Genomic DNA, 9,939 nt, shown 5'->3' on the forward strand with positions numbered 1-9,939 from the left:
AGGAATTCGAAAAATTACGAGCTTTTGTCATTGGTATAGGGTTACTTGAAATGCGGTGAAAATAAAAACATGCACTATGCGAGACTGCTCTTCACTCAGAAACGGCTGCAAGGTTTTGATGAGATATGACAGTCGGATCTCTCTTCTAACCCTGACTAAAATTTGGAATATTTTTTAAATTTTTGAAATTCTATTTTGGGCGTTTTAACGCCATCCGGGTTCACTAGTTATAAATACATAATANAGAATAACTTGGGAAAGGAATTCGAAAAATTACGAGCTTTTGTCATTGGTATAGGGTTACTTGAAATGCGGTGAAAATAAAAACATGCATTATGCGAGACTGCTCTTCACTCAGAAACGGCTGCAAGGTTTTGATGATCTCTCTTCTAACCCTGACTAAAATTTGGAATATTTTTTAAATTTTTGAAATTCTATTTTGGGCGTTTCAACGCCATCCGGGTTCACTAGTTATAAATACATAATACCCCAGCTCATGTCCCAGCAACTTTTCTACAGGTCGTAAGCGCTAAAATATTTATGTATGTGCATATGTATATCAAAACAAATACGAAACTGCGGCGTTAATATATTACACACACGTCCCACGTTTGTTGACATCAGAGAGTAGCCGTAGATAAAACGTTTTGCTAAAATACGATTTTTAATTCAATTTACTTGTCTCAGTTATTTTTGCCAAGTTCAAATCCGTTTATTAGTCCCAGGTATTATTGTGATTATAAAGAACATAGATTGATGATTGTGGCTACTGGAAATACGCAACCAAATATGCACACACACACACACCTAAAGTCATACATCCGAAATTCAAATGTATCAGTGCCTGAGTGTTTATCTTCAAATGCCTTAAAGAAAAGGTGGCGGTGGGTGGATATTTATTTATCTACGTATTTTTCACAGCTCTCGATTTGGATGATAAGAAACTCTTGAGAGGCCTCACAAGCATTGCCGGCAAATAATATAAAATCGTTGCGCTTCTTTGCGAATTCAGTCAAACGCATAACAGCAAAGAGCAAAGCAACGCTTACTATAAAAATTGAAGGATAAATAGCCAACAAAGTCGTCATAAATATTTTAGAAAGTTCAGAAAAAAAAAACCTCTCCGTTATGTTGAAAATCGTAGTGTGCATTTTAAGTACAATCCTGGCAACAGTGGTTAGTGGATTTACAAATCGCCTTTTGTGCTTTCTTTTTTTATTAGGTTTAAATACTTCAATTATTGTTATTATTTTTCAATTTGACAGTTTGCCAACCGCCTGCCGCTTGACACACACATTGCTGACCGTGCTGCCAAACTTTCGTTGGGAAATTTCCTACTCGCACGCCAGGCGCGTATTTCACCAACAGAGTCTGCGGAATGCTTCGACACGTACGAGCCACTAATGCAACAAGCAGCAGCTCAGTGGTCCTCAGAATATCAGGAATGTCTGCAGGTGGCTCAAACTGATCGCAATGCCATCTTAGAGGCGGCAAGTCAGAGTCAAAAAGAGATATCAACCGATGCGGCCAGTGTTTGTAGTTACGTGCAAACCTGTACTGCAGTCAACAGCTCACTGGATGCACTTGATTGTTTCGCAGATTTGGTGAGTGGTAATCAAGAAAAGAGTTTGAACAAAAGGCAACAGTTGACTTATTATTAACTAAAGTTAATTTGATATTTTTTTTTATTTTAGCTATTATAATTAATTACCTTTCTTATCATCACTTCTCAATTTTAGTCCTCCAACACACTCTCGCCCATTTATGTTATCTCGAATAATGCTTCGGATTTGGCGGGTGAAATACGTGAGCAATTGAATGTCATCGACGTAAATACATACAAGTGTTGCAATGCCACCGAACGCAAGTGGGTTGAGACCACAGCGCGCCTTAGCGATGCACTTAATTATTGCTTGCAATTTGGACCACCAGAAATAGTCACTCCACCCAGTAGCGCACAGGCGCAGGTGGCATCAGATGCACGCAGGGATATTCAACTTGTCTCTGCACCTCGTCGCACACCAATTGGTAGGATATTGGCTAATGAAGCAGAGGCGCCAGAGGCGGCAGAGCCCAATCGTGAAACAAGCCGTAATTTGATTTCGGCCTTCAACAATTGGTTACAACAAAACGGAAATAGGGGCGTGGCTAATGTGTAAAAGTATAAACGAAACAAAATTGAACTTACCAAATCGCTGTAAAAACATACACGAAATTATATAGAAGCTCCCAAAAGTATGCATTGTTTTAATTCTTCTTGTGAAAATAATACTTGGTGCAACCCAGCAAGCGTTAATATTTGGTGTTCAATTGCTTTATGGTGGAAAACATAAATAAATGGCGCATTCCGAAGGCAAAAGATTTTATTAATTTTTAAGCAAAAAACAAAACCGATTTCAATTCTCATATAAAAATTTAAGATTATCCTTAATTTCTTCCTGATCGAATGATCGGATTTAAACCAAATTAGTATGAGACCACCTATGAGGTAATACCTTTCCGCTAAAAAAATAATTATGGAAATCGGTTAACGTGGTCCAAAGCTATGCGGTAACATATATAAAAAAATTTATATTTAGACGAATTGATAACCTTCTCCTTTTTGTGAAGTCGGTTAACACGGTCCATTTAAAGCGCTCCTGATGGAGAGCCTTCTGTGATAAAATATAAACTACTTCAGAGGTCAGCAGACTAAGTAAAATACTATCAACGAGTGCTAGTAATATTAGCTATGCCTTCAAGAAATATGGTGATTCAACAACTAGTAGCGAGAAGAAACATTAGAGATTCTAATTCAAATGCACTATCCGGGTTACTTCCACAGTCACAGTCAACAATCGACTCGTAGGCAACAATGGGGACCTCCCAGCGAATATTACCTGTAAGTCTCCGGCACGAAACGGAATCATTCCCGCTAACCTACAGCATACATCTGACATGATTGTCTCCGTACCACTTTTTGAGGCAGCGTTACGAATTAATTGGAGGGGTATCCAATGGTAGGCGGTAAGGGTAGTTTTCATTCCTAAAGCGGAAAACTTCACATACGAGACCAAAAGACTTTAGGCCGAATAGTCTGTCATCTTTCTTGCTCAAATCCCTAGAATGACTTAGAGATGGGCATATTAGGGACCAGGTAGGCAGCAAAATTAGGCCCAGCATGCCTAAAATTATAAAAGGTCAGTTAAAGCAGCACTCCACTCCCTAACTCACACAGTTGAAAGATCATTCTGTACAAAGAATACACCCTCGTTACCTTTCTGGGCATTGAGGGTTCTTTCCATATGTAAGGTATCTCCTGCGGCAATTATCACATCGCTGTTAAATCTGGTTGTAAGCAATTCACTGACCTCGTTTATCTAACTTTTGCTAATCGGACGAGAAATAAGCGCAGCATAAGGTAAATCAACAATAAAAAAGTTCCTACTCAGTTGTAATCTCAACGCGTCTATGGAACATAGCAGTAGGCAGCCTACTTCAAGAACTTTAAAATGTGGGTAGGCAGATAATTGCATACGCCGATGATATTGTAGTAGCTACTCTTATCTCGGTTAAATACCTCTCAACATTTACTAACTTAATCGAAACATCTCTCGACAAACTATTCCTATAATGCAGCAAGCGAGGTTTGGAAGTGAATTCCGAAAAGAAGAGACCAAGTGCCCTTCATCAGGAAGCACAAGATACCTGATCTGGAGCATATAATTCCTTGCGGTAAAGGAGTAGACCAAACATTCGCTGCTTCTTTCTATAGCCGCCCGTGAAGTCGATGGTCTTTTTTGGCTCCATGCGCAGAGCTTTTCTGCCGCGTGCTGACTGGCTTCTCATCTTTCGCGGAGCGCTGCCTCTTGAATTCGCCTCCAGCGCTCTTTTCCTCTATGCTATTGACGTAATTCTGTTATCTCGCAGTAAAGCGCTCGCCATCAAACTGCACGCGACCTTACCTAACCACCTCTCCCGCCACTATAATCGCTCGTTCTCCTAGTTCATTGGATCAATCAAGGCTCATCTAACGCCGGCTTATTCCCAATGTCGCTTTGTACTACAATATAGCTTTCTTCTACTCCCTATTTCATACCTTTTCCATACTGCTGAAATAAATCGCCCTCCGCAGTTGGGCCCCACGTGCCACCTTACTTCCCGACGTGGCCCGGTGTCGGGGTTATAGAATGCATGGAAACACTTAACACATTGATCCAGTCCCTGTAAAGAAATTTACCTCAAAACCACAATCAAGGAACATTTCTGTATATCAAAACTATTGAGGAGCCTAGCATACAGCACTGATCCCTGATCTTAGTAGGACACCCCTGAAATCACATAGGATTACTCAGTAGTACCCGTTACCAGCCGGCACTATCGCGGAGAGTTCTGTCGACGATTTTCGCCAACTGTTAATTTTCATAGTTTTCTAAGAAAAAAATAAATAAATTCGTGCTTTTGTTCACTTTAAGATTCTCCCGCGGCTTTAAAAAGGCATATTAACTAAAATCTTATTTGGATGAAACAGCTTATTAAACGTTGTGAAGCTTATATAATTCACTGTTTTTTAAATATTTATTTTAGCCATTATTAGAAAATCACTTTTGAAAAATTTTAAATCGACCACTTAATATCCCAAGAATGGAAACTTGTAGGCCAAGAGTTTATATGAGAGAAACACTCCCATTTAACATAAAAATGTGTATAATTTGCGCTTCAAATAAATATTTACATACTTAAGAGATATTGGTCTTTAATGCTATTTACAATTTTTTGGTAGATTTTTGGACTTTAAGTCTAAACCGCATGGCTTTCTCACGCTACATATATCCAGATTTTTTTCTTTATCCCAAATTGAACACGTTGCATTTTTGGCTACTCTAATGAACGAGTAATTTCAAGCAAATCGGACCATAACTATGATTTTTCGAGTAGAGCAGTTTCTGTTCCAGCTATCGGAGGAGGTAACCTGCATATTAATCCAAATAATAGGCTATCTGCGTGCCAAGTTGCATTCCAAACCGTTCAGCCGTTTTTGCGTGATTGAGTAACAAACATTCAAACATACAAACTTTTACATTCATAATATTAGTACTTAATATAAGGGTGGCTGGGCACTAGTTAAAAAACAAAACTAAGCTAAACTTACTTAAAAATTAAACAACTTCACTTATGTGTACCCGAAATTAAAACATTAGCAACAAAATCTTCAGCCGCCCTTCAAGCATCTCGAAAGCTGCACATACGCTTTTGCTGTGGAATTGAGATATTGCTTGTCTGCAGCAATGAAGCACAACAGCATTTCCTTTTCCGCTTCCTGGTATTTTTTCTCCAATTCCACAATGGCAGCCGATGAATTTAAATATACGTTCATTAGTGTGTATATATTTTTGTACGACTATTGATGGTATTTTGAAAGGGAAATTATAAAAATGAAACAGTTTTAGCAGCACTTGTGTCAGTAAGTAAAATTGAAATTATTTAGTTGGTGGTCGGGTTTTCAGCAAGCAAGGAACGCTAAAAAACTAATTTAAAAAACTTAAAATATGTGGCTGAAAATCAACTGCTGATTTTCTTTGGAAATTCTAATTTTTTCTAGTAAACTCAGAGTTCTGAAATTACTTTTGCATGCTCCATACTTGGTTAATCGATACTCTCTTTGTTTGCCTAAAAACTCGACCACACATACACATGAATGCACTAAATTGTATAAAGACTTTCTTTTAATCACTCACATTGTTCCTATTGCATTGAAAGAAAGCCAAATCACTTTCACGTTCCGCACAATCGCGAAAAGCTGTGCACATCTCGTCCACTGCCTTCGTTACACCTTCTCGCGTAGGTTGCTGCTCCTCGGCATAAAGTAGACGTTTGTCCACATCAAAAACATGGCAATCTCTGTATGCCGTTGCATAGGTGTTACTCGCATTGCGACTCTGCTGCAAATATGTCTCGAAACAATCATTTACATTAGTCGTTACGCCAACACCCACACCATCTCCACCACCGTAATGGCGGCCACCTGCAGCACCCACTTTTATAAGCCCTGCACTAGCCGCCATCGTTGCCAATACAATGGACCACAAATCAGACTCAGTGGAGCGGCGGACAGTAAACCACACTAGAAGCAGCGACAGGAACAGCTTTAAGGGAGACATTTGATGAGCCATTGTCGAGTGGTGGTTGGGTTTCGCTTGCATACATACATATGTATGGATGTAAACACAATTACGAAAATGTACGGCGATGCACGCCGGATACCGCTCTGCACGTACACAGCAAATAGTTAGGCGGCTACCTGCTTTTAATAGTCGTTGGTTGCGATTTGTAATTGACGGTAAATTGCGGTTGTTTTACGTTTGCTCAGCTCCAGTTCAAGTTGCAAAATGCCATCTGACGAGCAATCGATGGATATAAACTCGTTGATCGTTGATCGTTGATGCTTAGGTTTGTAGCACACATCAACAAATAGACAGACCAACTGTTAGACAACCAGAAACTTGTGGTCTTATACATAGATACGTGTAAGTTACTAGCGACTGACTAGCCGTTTTGACGCTCATCCAACAATTGGTAGTAAATCACTTTTGTTGCCCGCTGAAATATTTATGTACCTACAAGTAGGTATATAGAGCATCAAACGTTTCGAGGCTTATCTTTAATTGGAGCATAATAAGCGTACATGTATATAATTCAAAAATACACATGTTCATAAGGTATCAAAAACATCAATTATATTAGTTATCAATAGGGAAAGAGTGGCTTCAGTTTTATAGCATTCGGTGTTGATTATGTGTTAAAATTGATAACAAAAAATTGTTTAAGTTTTAACCAAAAACATGGCATACATAAGTGTTAGAATGAAGTCAACCCACTTGACAAAATGTGAGGTTTTCAAAATAGAACTTTAATAAAAGTTGATTAAAACTATGGCGTATGTCGACGACATCGACATAGTCGGTAAAAACAAGGGCAACATCTGTTCTTCCTTCTCTGTATTAGATCGAGAAGCACAGCGGGGATACACCGAAGTATCTACTCTCATAAAACAGTCAGCGTATTCGCGCCTTGGCACTCACGTCATTAACACCGATAATAATGTTCGGACGTTCTTCGACCAAATTTTGAGATAGGGTATTTCTCAAGCAAATTCTGAAATAGGGCGTTCTCGAAAAGTTTTCTGAGATAGGGAGTTTTCAAACTGGTTGCCGACATAGGTCGATCTTTCACTCAGGTGTCAATATGTATCTACTGTGTATATTAGCATGGTCCAAAAAAAAATTCGGAGTTTTTTTTTATTTTGAAATCAAAAAATATTTAGAAGTCGCTCAAAGAGAACAAAAAGATCGTAGAAATGTTATAGAATTCTTGAAAATCAATATTTTTGGACTGAAATCTTCTGATTCTCTTTAGAAGACTTTCAGAAATAATTCCCAATTATTTACTTAATAATTTGTTTAATATTAAACATTTCTTATTCGTCCCCCATTGTATTATTTGGGGTTTTTGGCAGACCTATAAAATATAGTTAATATGAAATAATGATTAAATAAAAAATATAGTATTATTATTGAGACCCTTTTGAAGAGAAACAGAGTTTTCCGATCGAAAAATATTCACTTTCAAGAATTCTATACCATTTCTACGTAAAGTGATGTAAAGTAACCCCAAATATTTCTTGGTTTCAAAATCATACAAAATTGGTATATTTTCTCGGCACAGCATACCAAATGGGCGAAAATTTTTAAAATCGGACAATAACCACGACCACATGCCATATAACGGTAATTTAGAGAAATACAGAATCTTCGATACATAAGTAAATACAGAAGCTACTTTATTCAAAATTGATGTTTGCAATAACTTTTTAGCAAAAAACCGTGTATGATATAATTTAAGAAATTAGGCGTGACCCCGCCTACTTATGACCACACATATCTCTAGCTCGGTAACCGTTCGATCAATTTGTACAAAACTCCGTATGATTATTGTGCTTAACACATAAAAGAAAAGCGTTAAAAATTATTAAAATCGGGCTAAAATTACGCCCACTTTTCATATAACGGTTAATTTCAGAAATACTTGAAACTTCGATATTTCGAAATTTAAGGACACAAATTTACCCAAAATTGATACTAACAACAATTCCTTAAAAAGAAGTAACATTATTATGGAATTTTGGAAATTGGGCGTTATACCGCCAACATATGTGTAACTATATAAGTTTAACTCATTAAGTCTAACTGAACATAAACGGAAAGGTGAAAAAACCATATTTAATATTTGCGCCCGGTATTTAATGTTCAGCTCCGCCCGAATTCAGACATTTTTACTTGTTAAAATACTTTTCACTTGATCCCCAAAATAATGTTTTATTTAACTTATTAAAAAGTAGTTTCGAATAGGCGGCAACTTTGTACGTATATCTCTAGAGTTAACACTTGTTTACCTTAATATTAAAAACATTATCTGAATACAAAATTTCATCGAAATCATTTTAAGCGTTTCCGTGAAACCTATGAATATATTTATATGTATACATACATACATATCGTCGTTTAAAGTACAAAACCGCGTAACTGACATTGGCTGCCAAAAATTGGATTTGCTCACACAAGCTCTTGGCTCAATCCTTATCCATTCGTCCTGAAATATACTAGGCAGATATGCGATTGCTTTATAAAAAAGAGAACTATTTTGAAATATGAGTGTTTGTACGCTCTAAAAAATAATTTCTACAACTTCACATACGCGGTTTTGCATTTTGTTGATACGCGGTTTTGCACTTTAAACGACGATATGTATATATGTATATACATAAAACAATCGCTCGTTAAAAGTAATAGCCTTATAAACATTCGGACATATTTTAGAGTCAGAAAGTTTCAGAATTTTGAGTTGGCACCCACATTATGAGCTCAAAAAGGAGTCAGAGAAAAGAGCCTTTTTCCCTTCTTGGAAGGGCACGCCAATACGAGTCCAATTAGAGTCTGAAATATGACGTTTTTGTGTATCTTAAAAAAAAATAATATTCTCATAATCCTGATTAATAAAAAACTCCTTTTCTACTTTATTACTTTTGTTCCACTCATAATATTTGACACCAAAATAGTCTCATATGAGTTAGCCTGGTTGACTGGTCTCAGAATCATATTTATGAAGAAAGAAAGACTCATTTTGGACTCATAAATTCTGAGCACACAGAAAATTGTTTAACGTGATGATATACACATATCGTCGCCTGAATGAATGATCCACACACCTCGGCAGCTAGTTCGAAAACGCCCTATCTCAGAAACTGTCTCAAAAACGCCCTACCTCGAAACTTGGTTCAAAAACGTCCTGTCTCAAATGGTGATGTACTGAAAATGAGAGGAGAAGAGCACAATGAGAACTAAATTTACGGGAACGTTTTCAATGACAACAAAATAAGAACGAAAGTTTCGATAACGTTTACAAGGAGGATGAAATAAGAACAAACACCTGGGAAACGTTCTGCTAGAGAATAAATTGAGCACAAAAGTATTGGGAACTTAACGTTAAGAATGAGAGGGGCGTCTGCGTGTTCGGATGAAAACTTGTTTCAGTGAACACGATGATTTTTAATTCTAAGCCAGAGGAAAGCTGGATCAGAACCAGATCGTTTATCATTAGAATGCACTATACATTTATGGAATAATTTTTTGTTTTTCGGTGCTAGAAAAGTTCGTGTCTTTTCTTTGACGTCATTTGCATATTTATGTTTCAGTTCAAATTAATACAACGCTATTAGAAAATTGTTTTCTCCTTTCCATCATTCACGAATAATCCAGAGAAGATTCGTTCCCGTTTCGTTCTCAGTCAGGAAGTTCCTGAGAGTTCAGTTCTCAAGTGGTTCTTCGAGAGGAAGTTCCTAAGACTTTTGCGCTCATTTTGTTCTTTTCCAGAGTGTTCCGGAGTCTTTTGTTTCAATTTTGT

At 37.3% G+C, this 9,939-nt stretch overlaps 2 protein-coding genes across 2 annotated transcripts; one reads left to right on the plus strand and one right to left on the minus strand.

The window, feature by feature from the left end:
- Window positions 1-1,010: 1,010 nt before the first annotated feature.
- LOC108355266 (protein TsetseEP-like) lies at window positions 1,011-2,159 on the plus strand. The gene is made up of 3 exons (XM_017606434.1): window positions 1,011-1,176; window positions 1,266-1,604; window positions 1,740-2,159. Exons 1-3 carry the CDS (start codon window positions 1,129-1,131, stop codon window positions 2,157-2,159), a joined length of 807 nt encoding a protein of 268 aa, XP_017461923.1. The 5' UTR covers window positions 1,011-1,128.
- Window positions 2,160-5,191: 3,032 nt separating this feature from the next.
- On the minus strand, window positions 5,192-6,152 carry LOC108355276 (uncharacterized). The gene is made up of 2 exons (XM_017606443.1): window positions 5,718-6,152; window positions 5,192-5,380 (listed from the first exon to the last, which is right to left on the minus strand). The coding sequence occupies exons 1-2, from the start codon at window positions 6,150-6,152 to the stop codon at window positions 5,192-5,194; spliced, it is 624 nt and encodes a 207-aa protein (XP_017461932.1).
- Between the last annotated feature and the right edge of the window lie 3,787 nt (window positions 6,153-9,939).

The sequence above is a fragment of the Rhagoletis zephyria genome, unplaced genomic scaffold (assembly GCF_001687245.7).
Source record: "Rhagoletis zephyria isolate East Lansing unplaced genomic scaffold, Rhagoletis_zephyria_1.1 Rzeph_scaffold_00161, whole genome shotgun sequence".
NCBI lineage: Eukaryota > Metazoa > Arthropoda > Insecta > Diptera > Tephritidae > Rhagoletis > Rhagoletis zephyria.

What these genes read in the sequence shown, in the direction of transcription:
- LOC108355266 (XM_017606434.1), top strand. Translation starts at nt 1,129, where the DNA reads ATGTTGAAAATCGTAGTGTGCATTTTAAGTACAATCCTGGCAACAGTG. An exon ending in GTACAATCCTGGCAACAGTG is followed by an intron (nt 1,177 to 1,265) that starts GTTAGTGGATTT and finishes TCAATTTGACAG; the next exon opens with TTTGCCAACCGCCTGCCGCT. An exon ending in TTGATTGTTTCGCAGATTTG is followed by an intron (nt 1,605 to 1,739) that starts GTGAGTGGTAAT and finishes TCTCAATTTTAG; the next exon opens with TCCTCCAACACACTCTCGCC.
- LOC108355276 (XM_017606443.1), bottom strand. Translation starts at nt 6,152, where the DNA reads ATGGCTCATCAAATGTCTCCCTTAAAGCTGTTCCTGTCGCTGCTTCTA. An exon ending in TTCAATGCAATAGGAACAAT is followed by an intron (nt 5,381 to 5,717) that starts GTGAGTGATTAA and finishes TACCATCAATAG; the next exon opens with TCGTACAAAAATATATACAC.